Source organism: Falco cherrug, chromosome 8 (genome assembly GCF_023634085.1).
Source record: "Falco cherrug isolate bFalChe1 chromosome 8, bFalChe1.pri, whole genome shotgun sequence".
Lineage (NCBI taxonomy): Eukaryota > Metazoa > Chordata > Aves > Falconiformes > Falconidae > Falco > Falco cherrug.
This window is the reverse complement of record NC_073704.1, coordinates 23,086,464-23,111,839: the sequence shown is the minus strand read 5'-3', so window position 1 is coordinate 23,111,839 and position 25,376 is coordinate 23,086,464. Positions and strand designations below refer to the sequence as shown.

Below are 25,376 nucleotides of genomic sequence, written 5' to 3'. Positions count from 1 at the left end.
AGGAACGTTGCTGGAGAGTTTGTTCGCATATTTAAGACTTGTAAAGCATGGGTAGCTGTGGTAGCAGCAATGTGGCAAGCTAAAATAACCTTAGATACTGAGGAGTGCCTTTACGGTTTGGAAGGGCTCTTGAGAGCTGAGAGAAAGGCTGTTGGGGCAGAATGTGTTGGTGTCCTGTGTTATCCCCAGGCAGTATGCTGATGACAAAGAAGTAGAAACCAATGGGGTGTGGTCAAAGTACTTAGATTTTTTTTTTTTATTGTTTTACATAGGAAAACCCTTTAAAAAGTGAAGAATAAGGTATTTAGCTCTAGTGATAACGAAAGCATTCTTTATTTGTACCAAAGCCAGTTTTTATCTTGCTTTAACCAACAGAAGGACAAAGAAAAATAAATACAATACAAAAAATGAAATCTTTATTTTTTGGCTCATTTGTAATATTGTTTACATTGTTTATGATAATAACAATTTCTTGCATGCATTTCACCAACACATTACAAGTCAAAAGCATTTGTAAAAGAAAGATTCTACATTTAATGTTCGCTTGTGTATGAAACACAAAATGTCCTGATGTCCTTGATTATACAAATGTGCCATTTTGTTCTTGGGAAATATTGTGGATTCTATTTTTACAAGTCTAGTGCAGTGTGATTCAAAAATAATAAGAATAAGCTATGTAAACCGATACTGCAAGATAGCAAGGACTTCATGAACAATGAGACTGTCTTGGAACTTCTGATGAAACAGCGCTAGAAATTCACATTTCCCTAATACTTTCCTTGCTATGTCCTGTTACCAGATATAACTATTTCGAGACAAGCTGGGTTCCAAATTTACACAATTTACTTCACATTGAAATATATGCAAATATAATATTCAAACAAGATAGTCTACAAATACTTTTTTTTTTCCTCATAGTGTGATGATGCCAGTTTAAAATTACTGTGGTCAGAAATTAAGCCAGGTGAACGAGGAAAGAAATATAAGAAATAGTGATCTAAACTTGAAGACACTTTTCTTATATACAGAACTGTTGCCAAATGGTATTTCTTTACATTATTTATATATACTAACCACATCTTCAACAGGTTAAACAGTTTGCAATATGGCCTGTACAGTCTGATTCTACACCATATAGTAGCCACTTCAAATTTAAAATGCAAAACTAAAGAAGCTCATAAATAGCTGCAACCTATTGCTTAATGACTTGAAAGAATGAGGTCTGGTTGGACAATTTGATTCACTTCACCACTGACACATGGCTTCCTATAGTGGAGACTGTGGACAGTGGAAGGAGCAAGATACAGCAGCAAAAGCATTGACATGCATCAGTGATACTCTCTGAACGATCTACAATGACACAGAATACAACATGTCCTGTTGAACTCTTATGAATTGCTCATACTGTGGTACATATCTGATGCAATTCCACATGGCAAAGCCATTTAATTCTATGCTCAAATATGCACTACAGTATACTGTTAATATTTACATGGCAAAGGGTTTTTTATGGATTTATTAGATGTTGGCCATAATGAAAGAAGACAGTAACTAAAGAACAGTCTAGAGAAAAATTTGAGCTGTTTAAAAACAAAAAAAAACCCACAACAAAATGAAAGAACTCCCAGGTATATTTTGGTGAAGCTATTTTTCCAGTGCAGAAACCGCACAGTATTTTTAAGCTGTGAATATTTTAACAAAAACAAGAACTTGTTAATGTTTAATGACGTGCATAAAAATAAGTCATTGCAGATTCCTGTAAATTAGAGGAGACTTTCCAGGCACATTAATCTGGATGCACATAATCTGGATGCAGCCGTACAGTAGTTAGAACACCTCAAATTTAAGAGCAACCCTGAAACATGGAAGTTCTTGAAATCTTTACCTTTGTGCAATGTCATATTTTTATTTATGCATGATTGAAAAGTGCAGCATGTCTATGCAAATCACTTCTATCTGTACATTATAGAGAATCTGAGAGTAGAACACCTGGTCCTCATACCTCTTTCCCCAACACAAAACCTATTACAAAAATAGTCACATATAATAGTAAACAAATTGTGAATTAAAAAATGATAAATACACTAATACTGATTTTGTAAAAATATGACAAATGTAGCAGTTGCATTACAAACAGTGAAAAGAGTTACCGTTCTATATGTTTTGCAGTATGTGAAACACAAAAACATATCACTTCCCATTCATTTCATGCTCCATGTTCTCTGTGGAGCCACTTTTCCCCTCATTCTTAGCAGTGTCAGTTGTAGTGAAAACAGTAACCTCTTGTCAAGTTTGTTACCCTGATTCACAGAGTCACAGACTGATGATGAAGGTTCACTGTTTTGTTATAGGCACTGACCATTAGTGTATATATATAATGTATATATATATGCACACACACACGCGCGCGCACACACACGCACATATATATATATATGTGTAAAAACTGACAGTTTGGCATAAACCTCCTGCAGGAGTCCAGTTGATGCTTCATTCTCAAAGACTGTAAACATGTTGTCCTACAAACAGAATTCTTAAATCTTTATTTTTTATTTTCCCTGACATCTTTACCTTTGTAGTTCTTTTCTGCTTTATCTTTGTCATATTTTTCTTTGTCTGGCTTTGTTACACTGTCATAGGATGGTGGGGAAGTCGTAGAGGAACTCTCATCTGTTTTTTCTGGAGTGGAGTTCTCATTTAGTTTATCAATAATTATCTCTTTTATAACTGGTCCATCTCCTTCTTTATTTTTATTTCTGTTATATATACTAGACACCTTTTTAACTTTTTGCTTTAAAAGGTAACACCTGTAAGCACGCTGAATAATGACAGCAGATACCTCCTCCTGTTTTCGTTTTAATGTGGTTGTAATTGGTTCATAGGAGACTTTAGAAGGATTGGCCGCCATGAACCGATCTTCCATCTGTATTCTGAGGGCATCCATCTCCCCACTTTCCCCCAAAACACGCTTTGTGAAAGCAAACAAGATGTCAAGGCAGTGAATTCTGTCACCGCTTACCATGGGCAGATCCATTGCAATAAGCTGGACTTTGTTTGGTTTTGCTATAAGAAGAGGAGGATCTAACGAAGCTGCAAAATCTGATAGTTTACTGTATTCTATGAATTGTGTTGCATCGGGATCAAACTTCTCCCAGACTTCATAGAACATCTCAAAGTCATCCTCACTCAAGGGTTCAGCGCTTTCTTCAGTAGCAACGCTGAAGTTCTCCAAAATCACAGCAATGTACATGTTCACCACTACCAGGAACGATATGATAATGTAGCTGACAAAGAAGAAAATCCCAACGGAAGGGTTGCCGCAGTCGCCTTTAACGGAGCTCCCCGGGTGGTCTTTATGGGGGTCACAGTCTGGCTCCCCACTGTTAAGAATTGGGGCTAGCAAACCATCCCAGCCAGCAGACGTGGTAATTTGAAAGAGGCAGATCATGCTGTTGCCAAACGTTTCAAAGTTGAACATGTCATCAATCCCAACTTCCCTCTTGACATAGGCAAAGTTGGACATGCCAAATATCGCATAGATAAACATGACCAGGAAGAGCAGCAGGCCAATGTTGAACAAAGCAGGAAGCGACATCATCAAAGCAAAAAGCAGAGTGCGGATTCCCTTAGCACCTTTAATGAGGCGCAGGATTCGACCGATTCTGGCAAGTCGGATGACTCTGAATAGTGTGGGGGACACAAAATACTTCTCAATCATCTCAGCTAAGAACATACCTAGAGGAAAAAAAAGAATATTTAAAATATAATTTAAAATTTATTCGTTCATTACCTATAGTAAGATTTATTTATTGTCTCCAAAACAGTCAGTATAGAGAGTCTATGTTATAGCAAAACGTCATGAAAGTTATTACATTTTATTGAAACCTGTTACTAAGGTGAAAGCACCTTCCTTATGTTGAAATGCTGTCTAGGAGAAGGGAAATAAGTAAAAGAAGAAAGGCTGCTTGTGGCATGGTAGCTAGTGTCTGTCTAAGCTTTCAGTTACTCCTGAAGCAGCCTGGAAAGAAAAGTTTCTGCCTTTAGATATAATTAGTTCTTGAAGCTGAACAATTAGTTCTTGAAGCTGAGCTTTTTACCACTGTCTTTTATGAAGGAGTATATTGGCTTAATCTCTGCAAATCCATGATTTTTTTAACTTGAGGATCTACACTGTATCAGTACAGCTTCTCTCAGGTGTATCACTCTTGAAGAATCAAGTTTTGTCACACAACTGATTTGCACCTTGGAGAGTCATTAGCTTTTAATTGACAGAAATCTAAATATTTGCCAAGACCGTTGTTAGCAAAAGCAATTAAAAATCTCACCACCTTCACATCTTTTCCAGTTTTAGTACTGAAAGCAAATTTGTGATTAGTTCACATATACCACTAAACATTCCTCTTTATATTTGTACATGTTAATCTAATGTGCCAAATAGTTCCTTTATGTGTTTTGATATAGAAGATGACAGTGACTAACAGGAGAGATAAAAATCTTACACACAACATTTCATATATTGTATGCTCTAAAGTATGAAAATCTGAATCAAGATCTAAGTCATATAGGAAAGAGAAAATTTCATATTCAGTATCATAACATCCTTGTACAAATGTTCCCTTTTCCTTCTGCTAGTTCTTTCTTCAAAGGACTTGCTCTTACCTACTATGGAGAGAATCACAACCACAAAATCAAAAATATTCCAGCCTATAGTGAAGTAGTAATGGCGAAGTGAAATCAATTTCAGGACACATTCTCCAGTGAAAAGGATAATGAACACAAGGTTAATTCGGGATAAAATTGTTTCCATTTCTTTACTCTGGTCATCTGTTTCCACCATCATTGTGACCATGTTAAGGCAGATGAGTATCATGATGCTGATGTCAAATACTTGTTTGGTTACAAAATCAAAGACCATGCCTTGGAATTTATTCTGAAAAGAAAACCAAACAAAAAAAGTAATATAGTTTATACTCTGAAAATATTTGTCTTTAAAAATGCAAAATGGGAAAGCAAGTCCCTGCAAGATTCAGGAGGGCAAGATCCATTCATGATGCATCCATTAATATACACCAAACTCATGCTGGTTTGTGTCTCATCCTGTTTGTTCGAGTGGATCAAGAAGTGTACCACTGTTTATTGAAGGGACAGGAAGGAAAACTATGAATAATAATAGTAATAACACTGACAATTGATATTATTGGTGTGAAAAAGGTGATATAACTTGATAACTAGCAAGAGTACCAGGCACATAGAAACTCATTTTCTTATCTTTATTCTTAGCTGGTTTTAGAATACTAATCCCCACAGATGTTTCTCTCTTCCTTCAGTAACTGTGCTTGGTGAGATCTTGGACTACTGAAGTTAAATGTCTCAAACACACCATGACTGCACAGCCCTAGTTTTCCTTTAGTACTTAGCTAAATGTTTATTGCCATATGTCTCTTCTTAGAAAGACTATTTTTAACCACTTGGTGTGTAAGGGGCAACAAGTATTTTATTTTTTTCAAACCCTGTAGGCGTTCAGTAAATAACAGAGTAGTTTCTTACAGAGACATTTATCCTACTTTATGCTTTACTTGCTAGAGCATTCTTTTATTTTGTAAGATTGTCTGCACCTGTTTTTCTCTTTCACATTAGGTGACCACTGCCCCCTTCTGTCTTCAGCAGCAAGGGTCAGTGCATCCCCATTTCCTACAAATCATCTGGGAGGAGCAAACCCCAAAAATTAGGTTTATCTGTGGGTAACAAGAACTAATAAATGATCCAACCAACTGTACTTTTCTAGGACTTAGGCAGGAAATTATGACATTTATCTCATTAAACTTATTAAATGCTACAGTTCATACTTCAGAGTGTATGTTTTTAAATCACACATGAATGATCTAGTCCTCTGAATTCAAAAAAAAGGGGGACAATTTCTACTTTTATAAGAAAATGAATGGAAAAAATATTTTATTTCCAGACATATAACCTTATCTTTTTTGGCTAAAATTATATTCCCAAATGAGTATTTAATATTAGGAGTATAAAAATCAAATCACTCTTACCACTGGCCTTGGTATAGGTTTCTGTGGCTTTTTGGATCCCAGTTTTTTCATTGCATTGTAATATTTCTTCTGTTCCTCTGTCATAAATATATCCTGACCTCCAAAGTAAAGAAATAATATAAAAAACTGATCAGTATCATGTCTACACATAGAACATTTAACTACAGTATGTCCCTCTGTAACATAATAGTACATTTATATTTGATTTTTTCAGGTATTTATAGCGTGGATGCTCATATGCATTCCTAACGCAAAAAAACCCCACCCTTTACTGGTGCCTTGTCAGGCTAACGGCTGAATTTTCCCAGTGTCTTCACGCTCACCTTGGCTGGCATGGCTAAAACGGTTTTTACTATACTGATGCTGTTAAATAACTTGCTGATGAGAATATATTTAGTGCATAGGAGCCTGACTGGTGCCTTACATGTTCCAAATTCTAGATAGATTTTTAGGATTACAGCTAGCCAGGTCTAAAAGTTAGGTAACTCTTGAGGCACAGGTTGTGTCAAGGGAGAACATTTCTGTCTAATCTGAGGGTTTTAATGACAGCAAAAAAACCCCACCTTTGATATAGACTTAATAAAAGTAATCCAAATCATGTCATAGCAAATTAATAATCAAAACAGCACTGGAACCCTGATGAACTCAAATTAGCCTTTGTCTGCAGATGCAAATGCTGCCAGTCAGATGTGCAACTGAGTGACTGAATTTCAGTATAAATGGATCGTGCTTATTGATGAGTCTGAACTAAGTCAGATGGAAACACAATGTCAAAGTCATTGTTTGTTAAACTGGATATCAAAGCCCAAAGCAGGGCATAACTGATAGAAACTGAGGCAGCAGCCCCAGACATGTTTATGGCTCTTTTAAGAAGCTAATGAATATTTTCACAGAGAAAAAATTCTGTAGTTCACAATTGACTTTTACCATAGATTCTGTTTGGTATTGCTGCTTTTTATTTGGTGATTGAATAAAACCAAATCATATGAAAATTGTTTTTCACAGCATACAAATATTTAGAATGATCCTGAGGTTCCATTTCTTTTTGGCAGTTGAAGGCTAAGAATCATGAGGCTTCAAATTATTTTAAATATGTCTATTTGTATTTTTAGATTTTTAAAGTTATTTTGAATAAAATTATGCATTATCAATATAATTATTTTAAACATACCTTTGTGTCAAATGTATACAGAAAAAATTTGCTTCCTTTTATACCTTTGCTTTACCATCACTGATTATAGGTTGTATTTGTGTCTAACAAGTTCATCTCATTTCTCACACAAATGTTAGAAAAATAGAGCTCTTTTGTACACATTTTTATTTGCATCTTTAAGCTTATTCGTGTGAGGTCTATTGGACTTTTAATCAACTGTTTAATTAGCTTGCCAAACTATTATCTGTTGCATAAACACAATGCTATATTGTATCTTCATTAAGTGTCAACAGTTTATAAGATTAATTAAAATTATTTTATCCTAATTCTTTAAAGTTAATAAAAACCACCCTCTCTTCCATGGCAGATAATATTACATTTAATCAAAAGAATAATGCACATTCCCTGTTTGCATCTTCATTTAAGCTCTTACACAATTTGCAAATTATTATGAACCACCTCATGATTTGTCCCTCTTTGCTTGTCAAAATGCTGAAATGCAAAGGTTAAAATCACATCCACAAGATTTAACACAGATTATGTTAAAGAAAAAGAAGGCATTTTTACTCAAGGACTTGAAATAACTTCTCATTTTTATTAGCTTTACATAAATTAGTTATTAATTCATTATAGCTAATAATTTATAGCACTATGGAAACATTTTAAATACTTATCTTCTTTTTTTGTTGGTTGAAGTTGTCTATAATGACACCAATGAAAAGGTTCAAGGTAAAGAATGATCCAAATATGATAAAGATGACAAAATAAAGATACATATACAGGTTGTCCTCATACTTAGGTTGATCTTCTACCTACAAAATAGTATATATTTTATTACCCATGAGAATACTAGATGTAAAACCCAATGTATATAATTTATTAATAATATATGCTATCTCAGCTAGGAAAGCTGTAAACTGCACTCAGCTGTTAAAAAGACCCAACATGTCCACTCCAATCAATATTTGGAGAACTGAAAGCTGAGAGAATGATTACTCATATGGAATTTTAAAGTAAATGTACACACAGATGTGTTTATGTATGTACAGATACACAAAATTCCTTATATAGAAGGAAGAAGCAATGTGGAACTGAGAGTAGTCATTAGTACTTAAATTTTAACAGCACAAATCTAAATATTTTATATTATGTTCAGTGTATTTTTATGCAACAGAATCAATCAATTTTACTATTGCCTAAATCTCCCTGGAACTCTTTTGGTCTTACATGAGTGTTCTTACATCCAGCTAAGAACAGATGCTTTCAATAAATTTCTAGTCATTGAGTTTTGTGAAATCCATTAAATTGAGGAAAATTTCTAAGGAAGATTTTGTTATTGTCTCGATTCTTCTGGATTCCGCATCTCAGTGCCTGCACCTCTATTGCACCATGTGCTAAAGTGTAGAAATGCTGAAGGTAATAAAACAGGATATCCTACGCTGGGAGACAAGTAACACTGTGTGATGACAGATATCACTAATGTGACTATAACCTAGGTTGTATAGAACAACTTCAGGCATTTATGTGGCACTTTTTTGCACAAGGTAAAAACAGTTTTAATTTTGTAGCCAAGATAAAATTCTAATCCCTGGAAAAATGAACAGATGATCTTCAACCTTAAAATCTAGTTGGAGTTAAATAGCTAGATAACATAAGTACTCAACCTAAAGAAACAACGAAATGCGTAGTTATAAATTACAAATCAAGATTAATATAGTCAATATGTAATAATTACATTACATAATCTTAAATTAATCCATACTTATGATTACCAAAGGAAGTGGTTAAAAAAACTCTTCATTGTTTTTTTCATTACCATTAGGTTTTCCCAAAAAAGTCCAGTTAAATTAATTTATTTGGCTAAACAGAAGGAAGTGGGATTAATTATTTCCATTACAAATTCTAAGATTCATGGAGTTACCTGAAAGTTCCTTTCTAGATTAGATGTATCTGGAAGAAATATGTATTGGTGCTGATTATAATTTTTAATGTTATTGTATGTGTTTAAATTCTATACTCTATAGCAGAATATAACCGATAGATGATCTTTGAAAGTCTTAAACTTACATCTCGTGAATCAACAGCAGCATACATAATATCCATCCATCCTTTGAAAGTAGCCTAGAAATAAAATATAGTTGTTTATTTTCCCTATAAAAATTCATAATGTGGAAAATAACTAGGTCACAACATTTGGACCTTAACTTTTAATAAAATCATATCTAAATGTATAAACCACACAGGCATATTTTTCATAGTAATACTAGTTTTTATTTTTTAGCTATTCCAAAAATATTAAAAATTGGGCTCTGAAGATCTCAGCAAGGGCATAGTGTGTTTGAAGCTGCAGATACTTTGCAGATGGAGAATGGTAGACTCAGATAGACATCACTGGAGATGTTCAGGTAGACTCTACTACAATCACTCATGGTAACAGCCATTTTATCAGGTTTACAGCACCAATTGATGGAGTCAGTCTGAACACTTTTGCTAGGGCTAAGCTGCCATGGGATTTTTAAAAATGTTTTATTCCCACACAATTAAAAATAATAGACTGTTTAAAATCAAAATATACAGTGGTTCTTGAGGGATAAGATTTACAGAATACTAAAAAGTGAATTGTAAAAGAGTTGTGATTAACTTCTATAAAACTTTGGGCTGAGCTCCTATAGAGACTTTGTCTAAGTAGAATAAAAAGTAAAAAAGATTTGCCATCATTGCTCTAAGGAGGTGATTTTCATGGACAGGGAATGTCCACTTTCTGAGGAACAACAGAGGGTTGGTGTGACATGCTAGTTGAAGATGTGAGTGCCTGTCATTAGCCAGGGTTTCCAAGCTTATTCACAACAAAGAAAAAAAGACCTAAAAAGCCTGTGACATGAACAGAAAAAGAGCATCTCTCCTGAGGAGATTCAGGAGAGGAACCATCCCAAGAAGTATATGGCATCTGTGCTTGCCAGAAGTAGCTCTGGTACTCTGGTCCAGCTGCTAATTTTCACAGCAGATAACTTGCACTCTGGGAGTGTTCACGTCCTCCTCAACCTTGCAGTGAAACACAAATTTACTAGGAACATGCTTGGAGCCAGGCTTCATAGATCTTTCTGGCTCAGTTGACAATTGACAGCCATTTGGTGCACTTTGTGTAGCAATATTAGAAGAGGAGCAATTGATATTGATAAGAGCAATAAATACAGGAGAAGAGTGGAGGGAGAATATTAGTGGAGACAATCAGCTGAAGTGGTGACATGAGACATGCTGAAGGATCCCTTAATCTCTGCAGGAAATGTAAAGGGCAGAAGGGAAGATTTAAAAAGGAAAATAATGAAAAATTAGAACAGAAAGAAATGAAGTGAAGAAGAACAAAAGGTCCACAGGAGTGATGTAGTAATTAAAGACCAACACTGTCTGGATGGATGACATGGATGACATTCAGACACAGCTTTAAGAGACTAAAGTTTTCCTTGTACATCTTCAGAGGCAAGTCTTGGCAATAAGACAATACACTTTAAATTCTAGTACAAGGGCAGCAATGAGATCTGAAGTCAGAGTATTAGAATCATTATTCAGTACATGAGAGTCACATCAACTTTAGAGGAAAAACATTTTAAGTCAGCTAGTTCATTTGGGAATTAAGGTCAGCTAGGGGTACTGACCTGCTGTGGGACAGAAGGGACAAACATATCGTTCTTGGATGACTTGGTGATACCAGAGCAGTAACAATCTCATAACATTTCTGATAGCTTTTCATACAATGAAGCTGTATGCCAAAGTATAGACAAGCGATTGTACAGAGCTTGATCATTTAAACATAATTGCTTGCTTTCTTGGTTGTGTTTTGGATCAGATGCCAGCTACCAGAAGCTCTGTTCTAAGCCAAGGAGCCTGTAACAGGGTTTATTCCTCTGGCATAAATAAAAGGTATGCCCAGTACCTAGAACAAAGATGTTTCTGTACCACAGTGCATAGGAAAAGGACTTCAAGGGAAAATAAAATTTACAGACTCCATATAAGTAGCAGTAATAAATAGAATGAATATGCCATGCAATACAATCACATCTAATACTCCACAAGGATAATACTAAAAGTAACAGAATATTATTTGGTATATTATAATGTATTTTTAATAAGTGTTAATGGAATGTGATATTTTTTGTGATAGAAGTATTTTACATTTTCCTATTTTACACACAGTTTAATGTCTTTGTAGTTTCATGTACTTCTCACTGAAACATAATAATTTAGTAGCAAGTACTGTTTATCTGCAAACATCAAGAGAAAGCGTTATATGATTAATCAGACCTAATACTCTATTAGGATCTATCTATCAGTAACTATCCATGTTCTTCCCATGGGCACCTCCTGCTTCTCACAGAGGATTTCAGACCTGTTACACAAGTATTATGATAATACCGAAAGAATTGGCTCCATGCTACATGAAACGCTGGGTACCCCAGTCTCAGATCTTGCATTATTTATGATTCCTTTCCCTAAATCCACTTCCAGGTCTGAAAATTCATGCTCCAATTAAACAAATAACTGCACTGGATGCATCGGGTCAATATATTTTTATTTTTACCATCTAATTTACAAACTGATTCCTTAGATGAGTATAGACATGAAGAAAAATCCACTCTACCTTGACCAGGCTGTTGACAAAAGAAAAAATATTTCACAGTGTCAAAAGTGCCTAGGTTAATAGATCTGACTGCGAAAGACTGTTGCTGTAGATATGTAATGATACCTAGGAACAGGCTATGTGGGAGGCGCTGAAAGTAGTTGCTCACAGGAAACCGGACAGTCAGTTAGGATGTCTGCCTTCTTTTAAACTGCTGTCTACCTCACTGTCTTACAAGGTAACTGAGCTCATAAATCAGGGGAGAGATCTTTTAAATAATTATAGGGATCTCTGAGCCATGCCCACCATGTAAAGGCTCATGAAATGCATTCCTGAAGTTTATATTGTGCACCACCAAAAGATTCATGGACTTTTTTCACTTATTACTTTCACATTATTATCATCATCGTGAGACTGTATTTCCTAGCCTTGGAATGGAAACTTAATCTGCTATCATTAATACAAAAATTACAGGTAACAATGCAATAGAACTGTGTAAACTGTACATCATTGCTACGAAGAAATTATTCTACTACTTAACAGTCTTAACTTGCTCATTTTCCCTAGACTTCTTTAAAAAGAGCAAAAAGAAAAGATATAAATTTACTTACTACTTGAAGCAGAGCAAGATATCCAGCTCCTACATTATCAAAGTTTACTTTCACATTTTTCCATCGGGCACTTTGATTGTTTTTAATGAGTTCCTCACACTGAGTATAATTGTTGACATCACTGACATCGAACATCTCACCAGTTGTGGTGTTGACACAGTGATAGAATTTGCCAGCAAACAGATTTACTCCCATGATGCTGAAGATGAGCCAGAATATAAGACAAACCAGTAATACATTCATGATAGATGGAATTGCTCCTACAAGGGCATTTACAACCACCTAGTGTACAAATTAGACAAAATAGACACTTAGTTTATGAACAGGAAAAGAAAACTACTTTAAAAATGTTAAAACAGTATTAATATGGAATGGACAGTTAAAATATTACATTAAAAATTTATGGTGGAAATGTTACTTAAGGTTCAATAGAAACTAATGAGATTGCAAAAAGCAAGAAATAAAATAATATGGAAACCAAGACAATGCAAAAGTCTGAAAAAAACTCAAAAAGCAAAAGAAAACCTGTTAGTAGCAAGATGGATTCTTAGAATTTGTGTGCTCTAGAGAAAGAGAGAAATAAATGTTAAATTCCAACAATACAAATCAAAGTCTAGAAATAGAAAATAAACCACAAAAAGATCAAAAAATGATTATGTGGAAGACTAAATAAAAATGTCTGCATGTAAAACTGTAATTACTAATGATTTTATTCTCAGAAACTTTTTATGTATATTGGTGTATTTTAGCATTTAAATACAACGTAACATAATTAAGCATATCTTATTTAGTTGGTATTAACAGCGTGTGCTATAAGTCTTGGTTTTAAATTGCTTGGCTCACTGTAGTTACTCTTACACTTATCCTTTAGGGTTTTGTTTTTAATTGGCTGCATTTAATACAGTTGAGCTACTCTATACGGGGAAGTGGCAGTAAACAACCAGATTAAATCCCTTGGCAAAAATTTTCTTACTGTGTTTGAACTAGAAGAAAGCTGCAGATACTCTGACAATAATTTTCTACCAAATCAGTAGAGACTGCAGTAATTTTTTGTGTACGGTTTTGAAAACAGTGGAATTTTTCTGTTCACTACTTTGACTGAAAGTAGTCCAAGATCAATAGAGGTTTTGCCCATTTATTAGATAGGGACTTCTGTGTTGTTTGCAATGCAAATCATGTAAAACAGTGGTGATGGCCATGTGCAAAAGGGCACAGTCCCCTGCACTGGCTAGTGTGGTCAGCAGCCTCAACCCAGACAGGAACCACACTATTTATTTGGAAACTTAAGACATATGACTAAACTATAAACATGTATTGTAGCATTTGTGTATTTTGATGTGAAAAATTTAAAGATTTCTCAATAACATTACCTTGTTAATTTTTTATGCATCAGTTTTTCCAGGAAGTAGCACAGTCTGCATTTTCAGCAGACAGCTTGTAATAGTTAGGGTTTTGAGTTTTGGTTGGGTTTTTTGTTTTTTTTTTTTGTTTTTTGGGGTTTTTTTGTCAGATTGCCAGAATATGAAAATATTTCCGTGACAGGAAGGATTTAGCTGTGTAGGAGGAGAGGTAAGATGGCAGCAGATGCATTCATACGAAGTTAAGGACACTAGCTGAGAAAATGTTTTCCCATCTCTCCCCTTCTATGCTTCCAGCACCAACCTTATTTCAGGTATCTGTTCAGAGAACCTTTCCCTAATACTACAGCATTTATTGTGGGATATTTTCCCCAGGCAGGTAGACAGGGAGCCACAGGGCATTTTAGTTTCTGGTGTGTCACTGTTGTCATCTTCTTCACCTTTTTTTTGTTTTGTTTTGTTCCATTTTCCAGTTAATCCTGTTCCATCCTGAACCACTGACACACTGAGAATAGAAGCAAGCTACAGAAATTTATAAAATAAAGTCCCCAGCTAAACTGGAGAACCCCCCCCCCCCAATTCTCTATTCTAAAATTTCTCATGTCCTTTTACTTTTCTATATAAGTCCACAAATCAATGGAAATTTTAACAGTGAGAGGCCTGGGATAACACAACTATGCAGCAGTGAGCAGGCAAGTTTAATGAGCTCAAGGTCTAATCTCCGAATGTAAGCTGTACACATCTTGTATATAAGGACATGTTAGAAGGCATTTTTTTTCCACATATTTTTGCATGCATTCCTATTCTGGAGTTCTTTGCAGAAGGCAGGATTGTCACAATTCTACATTAATTTTTGTATGCATACATTCATTCAGACTCATTCATTTTCTCTCACCCTCATTCCTTCAAATCGTGACAAGGCTCTTAAAGGTCTTAAAGCTCTTAATGTCCGAAGTGATTTAATGGCACCAAGTTCAGAATAGCCCAAAGCATTGGCTATTAAACTAACCAATGAGACCTATAAAAATATAGAAAAGAATATAATTATACAAATTGTTCTATATAAAATGGTTTATTTACAAAGAATAAAGAAGTATCAACAGAAATATCAACAGTGACAAATGGAAGAACACCATTCTTGCCTATAGTGACCTTGGAGGTTCAATGCCATGATTTTCATGACTTGCTGTTAAATGTCCTTTATAGCTGGATAGGGTTTAACAGTCAGATGGAAAGACTCTATTTGTGAAGGATAAAATCTTCAGAATTGCCATACTTTCAGCAACTTCATTAAGATTCAACCTTCCAAGCAATTTAAAATTCTGCATAAAGTAAGGCAGTTTATTAACTACCGACAATATAATTAATATACATAATAACTAATAATATGCTAAATAATGTAGTGTTTAATTAGCTTTTCTTATAAATATTGCTTCTAAGTCAGATACTCAGTTCATAGCAACAATGGCCAGGTATCTATGAAATATATGTTGACAGAGGTGGTACTTTCTCACTTGCCTGAAAACTCTCTCAATAGTTTTTTGGGGTTTTTTCTCTTCTAAGTATAGGAAAATATTATGGAATAGATATTAATAGATGCTAGCATTAAAGCAGTGAGTGCTTTGTTATCTACAAAAGATGTGAGCTCCTGATTCATGTTACTAGGATTTTATTATTAGCCAGTCCACTTTAGTAAGGAGCAATTAATTTACATCTCAAATGGAACTGGGTTTTAAACAGCATTAATGTGAAAGAATTTAATTTACTTTGAGCAGTTTTGGAGACAGGAGTGGGGAAATATCATACCTTACTCATATGTTACTCAGTTCTACCACCAAAAGCATAGAAGACACATAAATGAACATAGGCTTATCCAGTCCTTGAGAAAATTCCTCAAATGTTAATTTCTGTACCTCGGTCTAGAGAGTCCTTTAAATAATTGGCTGTACAGAAATAGGCATTCACCGATAATGGTGGTAAGATTTTGCTCATTATATGAAAAGGTGGTTTCCTATGTTACTTGTATCCATAAAGAGCAATTAGATGAATCACAAACACAAGATTTACAAGATCATGTCTCGAAAGAACAACCTGAGAGCAGACAGAAATCAATTATTCATTACTATGTTGCTGTGTATATTAATCTAACAGAAAACAGTATTTTAGGGAATTCGTATCACTGTACCTTTCAACTGGATTACATAACAGGATGGAATTATTTTTATCAAAGGACAGGCTTACTTTATTGTTGCAATGGATAAGTTTGTAAAGGAACTTGCTATATCTATAAGCATATTAGGAAGAAAATCTTACTGATTTTCTGTAGTCTGTAACTGAAGTCTGTTCACTTACAAAAGATAACATTATTGTTTCTGCCATTACATTCATTATTGTAATTAATTATTTATTAATAATTGTCATTAATACCATTTATTTGTCCCGTGATTCTACAGTAAGGGAGTTCTTTTTTATCCTTTGCTGCCTCTAATATATTCCAGAGATAACAAGTAATGGAATTCTCTGTATTTTTAATAGAATATTCATGGATTCACTTACATCAAGAAGATACCCAGGCACGACAATAAACTTTAGTGTAAAGACAGTACATTTTACGTCTTGAAAAGAAACTATGAAATGTATATTCAAAAAATGTCTCTTGCTGGGAGAGCAAGACTTCTCTTTAAGGTTGAAGTCACATTAATGGCTCCTTCATTTTATACTTTTCTCCTCAAACTAGCACTGAGCCTTAGCTATCTTTTTCACCAGAGTCAATACAAGCTAATTACATAGCTGTAGCTCCTGTAACTTCAGTGGCATTGGGTATATCAGCAATTTTCAAGTCATTCTCCAGCCTAGTTTGTGCTTTCCATTTCAACCTATTTGCAGCTTTCTTACCATAGTGCTAGTGTTCTTACATCATAAACCTGAAGTTGTTTCACAGAGAAATACTTCATCTGTTTTAAACAACGTTTTCCTTTGATGCAAAGTTCAAATGAGAGGTGAAGATTTGCTTGGAATTCTTTGATATGAATATCATTGTATATACAGCATAAGTATATACACCTGGTCTGTACTGCTCTGGTTTTCTCAGTCTTCTTACCTTGGTCTTCTGTCATCTGTTCCACCTGTTTTGTTGCTAGTAGGTAAGAAAATAAATGTCTCTGTACACACATAAATAGATTGAATTGTTTCTTTTGAAATAGGAATGCATGCAGATGCAGTAATGAAGTCAAAATCATGGACAGAATTTTTACATTTGTTTCCTAGAACTGGAGGGTTGTATGTCCATATTTTTGTGTACAGATCTTTGAATGTAGACTATCTATTACAAAAAAATGTTTTGAAACTTAGCAGTCACAGTTAACCCTGCTCAAGATCTTCAGTCAGAATTGTCATCCAAGCCAGATCATTGGTCGTACAGCTCCACATTGACTTTATTTCTATTTAGGCCTAAAATTTAATCTGTATGAATTCTGTGCTACTTGGTGAGGTGGCTAATTTATGTGATTTGATTCCAGGTCCTCAGGGCAATATGGCCCTCCTCACTTTCAACGCTGCTTTTCCTGTCTTTCACGTAGTTTAAGTGTTTGGGTATTACACTTAACTAGGAGGAATAAACTAAACTGGAAGACTTGGAGGGGGGTGGAGGGTGGGGGGAAGGGGGGGAACCACTGAAGATTTTTTTTTCTATTGAGAAGTTAATGATTTTTCTTATTTTTTGAAAGATGGATACTATATTATCAATTTTCCAGGTAGGCATTTTTGACATTCTTAGAGACAGGACACTGGACTCAATGTAGCCTTTTTTATGCCTTATGTAGCTTTTCTTATGTTATGGTCATTTGCTAAGATGCTATAATTTTTTCTATATGTACTTGGTGAATGACTCTTAATTTATGGTATTTTACTGGCACGTATTCAAAATTCGTTTTGTTTAGATGCATAATTGCAAGCTATGGTTCTGTTCCTGAACTCATTGAACAAGAGCTTTAGGTTTCATGCATATATCATCTGAATATTCTGTTGAATTAATCAATTAATTTCAATCGATTAGGTAATGTTATCATAGTGTACCATGTTAGGATACACATGAAGACATATAAGACTGTCTAGGAAGACAAAGTGACTGTCTGTATCTGGTTTCTCAGCACATCAATATGCTCATCTTATTCTTATTTTTATTATGAGGTTGTCAGGGCAGCAGTTGCTTCTTCCTCTGTTCATGCAGCATTTAGTATATTAGTGTAATGTGACCCTGATCTTTTCCAGATTGTTGCTGTTGAGTTAATTATTCTGAAAAGCTAATTAAAAGGTTGAGAACACAGTTTAATTAAATCACTTTAACTGTTTTAACAAAAAGCATGCAACAGTTTTAGCTATATGAAGAAATATTATGTAAGTCATCAATATGATGAACTTTTAATGTACTATACAACAAGCCCAACTGAAAGGTTATTTTGCCACATTTTATTGTTTGAAAACTGTACTCATTGAAATTTTACCAGGCATAAGCAATTGCAGGAAGGTCAAATAATTCATTCTACTTGCAGATTCGTTACTGCCCCACAGTATTTGGCAAATACATGACATGTTTTAAATGTTACTTATTTCCATTTCATTCAAGTACAAGTAATTAACAAAATAATTTAGAAATAAAGTTTCTATGCTGAATTATAGGACTAATTTACAAGGTTTAAAAATATACAGTGTAAAATGGTATCCACTTAAAATTATCTAAGAATACATACCGTAACACAAAACTACACAAAAAAATTTAGTAACTGACAAACTCATTGGGTATCCCCAGATTCCCTGTTTCCTTCCCTGATGTCCTATCTCCTAGCTTTGTAAGCAACAAAGAAAATTTAGAGTCATTACAGCTGTACAACAAAACCAACAAATAATAAACTCATGACAGATGGCTTCTGGAGTAAGAGGGTAAGAGCAAAAACCAAGGTATAGGATGACGTACTCTGTAGCATCTAGTTGTACTGGGTTTGTCTGTCTCATGCCTTTCCCTGGCTATCTCTGCCAGAATTAGTCTCCTCCAAAAAAGCAAATATGTCCCTGCTTCTTGGCTGCCTGCATCCAAAATTCAGTCTCTTTACTTAAACCACTGTTAAACGTGTTTGAACTAATTTACCAGATTGTGATTTTGGGTAGATAAGGCACTCCTTCCAAATATCTGCTCCTTGCTACAGATATTGTTTTATATAGCAGGAGTGGGGCGGAGAGATGGCATGATAAGGTCTTAAACTGAGGTACCCAGATGTACCAAGGGTCATCTGTCATGGCTGCAAACTGACAAGAGCTGAAAATTGTAATTTCTTTGTGTAATTATTAAAATATAATTTGGTCACAATCACTGAGAGCAACTATGGCTATTTCTCACAGTGAGAGATTCAGGCATGTAAGATACTAAAGGTCAAAGCCCTAAAGAGATATCAGTGTTTACTCTAGAATTTTAGAGGATGGAATTAAACAATTTGATTAACTTTAGTCACCTCTAATGAAGAAGGGCTTACTAGTCTTCTCATTGGGAGCATGTCACTGAATCACACCTTTTTAAACTGCCTGTAGGTTCTCTGGTTTCTATGGGAAGATAACATGAGTTCATGTATTTCTTTCAAGTGCTGTCTGATGGTGCTAAAGGATTTGCTGAATTAGCCTTAGGCACGGTAAGACATTTTTTTACCACTTTCTGAAACATTTAATATAATTCTTCAAAAGTAGAAGGTTCCAATCTCATTTAGTCATGCTTTTGTTTATAAAAAAGTTGGCAAAATAAGCTGCTTTGCTTATGATGATGTTCTTTATAATTCTGAGAGCCTGCTTAGATAACAGTGTCTCTGAAGCTAAACTATTATTCAGAAACCATGGGGTATGGCTTAGAATAATCTGTTTAGGTTTATGTTACAAAAAGAATAATTAAAACATGAGTTGTAGTTCATCTAAAAAAAAATCATTCTTAACATAATCCTGGAGCATCTGTCTTCTGCATTAACATCCTCTTAAGAAAACCATTCACACTACTCCATTCTAGTGTAGATTTTCAGGACAGAGCTGGAGATTAACAGTATAAAGTTTAAAAAAAAGAGAAGGTCTTCCATTCTGAGTTATGGGCAAATCAAGCTAAGTTTTTTTTCTTCTGGGAATCAGAAATCCAATACATTTCTATCATATATTCGTAAGGAATAAGTATTTATGGAAACAGGATTTATGCAAACTTCTCAAGAAATACAGTAACTTGGGCAGAAATTACTATAATTGCACATTGCACGTTTGCCCTGAGATGCCGTCTCTCAGTTCCACACTGAGGACATGTATAGCCAATGAACTGGGTCAGATAATGTGTGAAGGCAAGAGCCCAAAATATCCTGGGAGTAAAACCAGCTTTGATCCCTTCTAACAACACAAGCAAGGCCTTTGCACAGAAGTATAACACAACTGGGAAAGCAGCCAAGAAACCTTGTATTCTCTTCAATCATAAACCCTGCCGAGTTATAGCTGACTTAACTATTGCAGATCGTCACCCTATTAAAACTAATTAATTTTTAGACCAAATAACCACTGTCTTTCTGAAAATGATAACAGGATAGTTTTGGGGGACAAAGTTCTGAGAACTCAGATGAAATCTGGACCAAATGTATTGTTTCTCTTGCAAAGCTGTAGTGTTTGTAGAAGAAATTGGCACAATGTAGTGTCTTATTTGCTAAGCAATGAGGTAATAAGATCAGAGTCCATTAAAAATAGAATGTTACAAAATTAGGTTTTTTTCCTCATAAAACCTCACATTTGATACAACCTGGGTATGAACTTCTTAACCATGAAGAATGAGCAGCCTGATGACATCCTTTTCCTTCTGCCATATAAATGTACTTTAAAGAACACATCCAGATCACTTTATTACTAATGCAGTATAACTATACAATGTGAATTATTTTTGCATGTTTATAAGATTACTTAGTAGTAATGAGGTTTACAACATAAAGAACTTTAATGAATTTTACAATATTTAAGACTGTGTACTTACATCAACAATCAGGAAGTCCAGCCAGCACCACGCATTAGTAAAATATATTTGAAAACCATATGCTACCCATTTTAAAAGCATTTCCAAAATGAAAATATATGTAAAAACTTTGTCAGCATATTCCAGCATGGTCTTGATAGTTTTGCGCTGTTCAATATATATGTCTTCAAAAGCCTATGAAAAAATATATGTAAATATTACCGTTTCACAGAATAAACATGATAATAATAATGAGTAAATAATAAAAAATAAGTAGGTCAGAGCTAAAATTTCCTCTTGTTCATCTGCATACTCTTATTTTATGTATTTGCCATCTTTAACCATACTACAAACTGGAGCAACTTTATGTATTCTGCCCTGTCTGGGGTTGAATATATGCATATCCTATTTTACTAGTGAAAGAAGAAATAAACTCAAAGAATGAATTTTTGTCTGCTGTGGTATTAAGAAACTTTCACATACACACACAAAACCCTCCCTTTTCTTACACAAAAATCTGTTCCAGTTATGTATATTCCATTCTAGAAAGCAGTTAGGGAGATTACATTTCTATCCTTCATCAATCAAACTTATGTCTAAATGTCAAATTAAAGAGCAATGTGCTTGCTAGAATGTACACAATGCACATTGATACTGTAGCAAGTGTTCAACTGGAGTAAAGCTGGAAAAGTGGGTAATGATTTACATGTTGGGAAGTAGCTGTAAAGTTTAATTTGCTGTCACACTCTTGCCTATCTCCTGCCTTCAAAAAAGGAACAGAATGAAGTATTTATTCCTTTTTTTGTATGGTCTTTCATAAGCAGAATCCAAGTGGCTGAGCCTAGAAGGAATTACAGACTTAAAATTATACATTTAGCTATATTATTCACAGTTAACAATGGTCCTTTCTACCCAAATCTCTTGACACACATGCTGAAAGTTGGCAGGCAATTTAAATCTTGAATGCTCGCTTAAATAAAATTGTGCCAACTTTACAGTAGTAAACAAAAAGTATCACTAAAAAAGTGCATGTGAATTTCAACAAACCTTTTCAAGTTTGGGCCAAGTTTCATTCCATCCTGAAAAGATGGAATGCAGGTAGTTTTATACAACTCCAAGCAAAACAAGTCTTTCTGAAGAAAATTTGAATTTTGCTGTTGCTTCTAAGGAGATATCTAAATATTTCAGCATCTGCAATTTTTTTTTTTTTTACTTACTAGTGCTCCACTGCTGAGAAGAATCATGAAGACAATGAAGGTCTCAAACCAGTTGTGCTCAACTATGCTGTAGCAGGTTTTTCTAAGATTCCACCAAATTTTTCCTTTGCCATCCTCTATGCTTACTTGACAACATGGAAATTTCTGCACACAACCTGCATTAGATTAAGAGATATTAGGATCCAAAAGCAAATTACTTCAAAGTCAATTTTTACTGTGGCATCAACATATTAACAGATTTTACAATTTTTTTTAAAAATTTAAACAGTGGAATACTCTTTTATAGGCTTCAAATATCTGAATATCTGAATACAGAGAAACCAGACAGTAGTAGATATAATCGTGAGTAAACTCAATCCAAAAAACTGATTTTTTTGGCTGTTGGCATGTTCCCTCTGTTGATGGAGTCTCAAAAAATTTAATTTATTCCAAATTTCAAGGGCCCTTTCAAATAACTGAAAAGCATTTTAAAATAGAAAAGTTAATGAAGTTTCTTAGATACAAGATGTGTGCAGTGACCAGGCAGATAAAGTTACTCAAAGACCAGGGAAACCTTGTTTTGGCATCTGATTTCCAGCATTCTAGGCAAAGAGTATTATATTCTTTTGATTGTTGAGGTCATGACGGTTCACCAGATTTGAAACTCTCAAGAACTTAAATGTGCCTAGTAATAATGCCATTTTACTAATACATCTCTTAAATCAGCAGTTTCTACAACCTTCTGTAAAACAGGCTTCTGGTTCAAGAGCTTCTTCACTTTCAATTTCTGCTTGCTCGCCCTCTCCAGGAGGAGCAATATCAACTGTGCTGCCTTCTGATGAACTGGATGCATTTAGTTTCTGCAAGTAAAGTACCACAGGAAAAAAAATTCTTATTAGATACATATTCTGTAAAAAAATTATACTGAATCAAATCATGCCATTCTTTGACTTTTGAAGAACATGGAATTTATAGTGATAAATATGCATCTCCATCGTAATGACATGTACACTGTATAGTTCCGTTTCCCAGGTTATCTTCTCATAGGGAACAATTAAATATAATTTGGCTACTAACCTGATCCACGTATAAGACTTCTGAAGTATTCACAGCAGTATTAAAACTGGAGAGCTTGCATGTACCACACTCTCAAGTTATTTCATTTTCTTTACTATACTGGATTATATTGAAAATGTGTCTTAGTTTTCCCAGCGAAATGAACTAACAGAAAGCTCCACATATATCTTCATGTCCACTACAGATGCTGTTTTCACAAATATACACCATATCTGGATTAAAAAGTTGTCAATTTAATGGCATTTAATGGCAAATTTCTGCACGATTAAATTTTTGCAAAAAGCATAAATAACCAGATCTTAAATATCTTCTTTGCATTCCAGTCTCCTACGCATCTTAAGAGACCTCCTGGGGTCTTTCCATCCTGAATTTTTCTATCATTCTACCACTTTTGTGTATAGTGAAATACTATAGTTTTTACTATGGTAAAAGCACTTCTAGATCTGAGAACTCTAAGAACTGGAGAGTGATATAAAGCAACTTTTTTAAGTATTACGTAACTTTTTACCAAGTACATTGAAATTTGGATCAGGTCAAGGTGCTTATCAGTCATGCAAGACTGCCCATAATTTTGTCCTTTTAATAAAGCCTATTTTGAAAGGACAAACCTGCTAAAGATGTACACAACTGATGCAATAATCAGACATAGAGTTTCTAACTTCTTTTCAGTTGTCAATACTGTTTGTGTCTTTAATTGTTTTCCTCCAAAATACATTCACTTTTACTGTGAAATAGGGCTTGTAATCAGAAAGCAACATTAAAAAGCAGTGAAATACTTCTGGTTTATACCATGTAGCAATAATGCATAGGAATTTTGGGGGATGTAGAATGCACCTCTAACTTAAATACTTCTAATTGTACAGGCACTGATGTAACATTTTGTCACAGACTAGATTTGTGGTTTCAACTAAGCAGATCTGGTCATACCCGTTGACCTATATAAAGACATTTCTATACATTTTTTCTGAGAAAATGCTTAATACCAATTACTTTTCATATTTAGTTTTCAAGATAGTGGTATTTTTAGAATATAATAATAAAAAACCCTCTTCAGATTATTTGAATGATTTTGCATCAAATAATAAAAACAGTAACTTTTTGAAGTGGCATTTCCATGTATTCACGTATTCACTTCTTCAGGGGCACTGCTGCAAATTAAAACTAGTTATTTAACTCTTCAGTTACAACGCAATCCCTCCAAGAAAATGCATTGGGAGCTAAGGGCTTTTTTCTGCCAGAAATAATATAAATGGCACATATATCTTTATATAGTTTGGTAAGCCATTCTTTCCCCATATTCAACTCTTACATGAGATGAATGAAGTAAAAAAAAAAATAATCATGTTGGGTGATGGATAATTTCAGGGTTAAGTTTCAAGAGGCTGCCTTTCACACACATGTGCAGATGTAGTCAACATAGGGTCACTCAGACCTCAGGTTGCATGGCTGTTACTGCACTGGGACCAAAAATAAAGAACATATTGCATAAGAGAAAAAATTTCTGAAAACCACACAGGTATGAGTTTGAAAACCAGTCTTTCCCTTTTTAAATATTATGACCTGCCCTACATGGAAAATTACGCTGACAAATGTGAAACTATTTGAGATTTGGATATTTTCAGTGGTTAATTTTTGCTTAGCAAACATGTTAAAATATCATGTTCCCTTTTTCATACTGCACTTCCTCTATGATTTCCAAAATTTATATATGTAAAATAATTACAGACATATTGCCTCTAAATGGAATACTCTTATTACTGGTCATGTAGATCAGTAAATCTGAAATAAAATACTGTGTACCTCACATCGTGAGAATATTTTAAGCTTTGCTTTCTGTATTACATGTACAGTCCAAACTGCACATTAGCGTACACTATATTAAGCATAATTAGCACACCACCTTATTATCCACACAAAAGGCTCTCTTTTAAAAAGAAAATAAGATTAACTATATTACCTATCACTGTAATACAAAGAAACAAGAAGTCCGAAACCTGTTACTGAAATTATAGGCAGTTTCTTCATGAAATAAAAATCAAATATTGTGAAAATAATAATCTCCCACATTTGAGTTAGGAAAATTAAAACTAATTCATGGCCTGATCCATCATCATTAAGTCAATTAATGCTTAATAGTAGCAAGATAAAGGTTCATATTATCATTAATTATTAATATCTATGAATGCCAGTTAAAAGGCAACCAATTTTTATCTGCATCTTCCCATGTAAACTCTGTTGCAGATAGTCCTGTCAGCATAGCTGCTAAAAACCCAGTGACAGAAATGTAATTTATAATCAGTACAAACA

At 34.4% G+C, this 25,376-nt stretch overlaps 1 protein-coding gene across 1 annotated transcript in view; it reads right to left on the bottom strand.

The window, feature by feature from the left end:
- Positions 1–319: 319 nt before the first annotated feature.
- Positions 320–25,376, bottom strand: part of LOC102059304 (sodium channel protein type 2 subunit alpha) — a 78,710-nt gene continuing 53,653 nt past the window's right edge. The window contains exons 19-28 of the mRNA XM_027810759.2: positions 22,732–22,852; positions 22,014–22,168; positions 20,818–20,991; positions 14,680–14,802; positions 12,427–12,708; positions 9,268–9,321; positions 7,875–8,012; positions 6,048–6,152; positions 4,660–4,930; positions 320–3,735 (exon numbers count right to left, since the gene is read on the bottom strand). Coding sequence (XP_027666560.2) covers positions 2,543–3,735; positions 4,660–4,930; positions 6,048–6,152; positions 7,875–8,012; positions 9,268–9,321; positions 12,427–12,708; positions 14,680–14,802; positions 20,818–20,991; positions 22,014–22,168; positions 22,732–22,852 — 2,616 coding nt within the window. The 3' untranslated portion in view covers positions 320–2,542. The remainder of the gene's footprint in view (positions 3,736–4,659; positions 4,931–6,047; positions 6,153–7,874; positions 8,013–9,267; positions 9,322–12,426; positions 12,709–14,679; positions 14,803–20,817; positions 20,992–22,013; positions 22,169–22,731; positions 22,853–25,376) is intronic.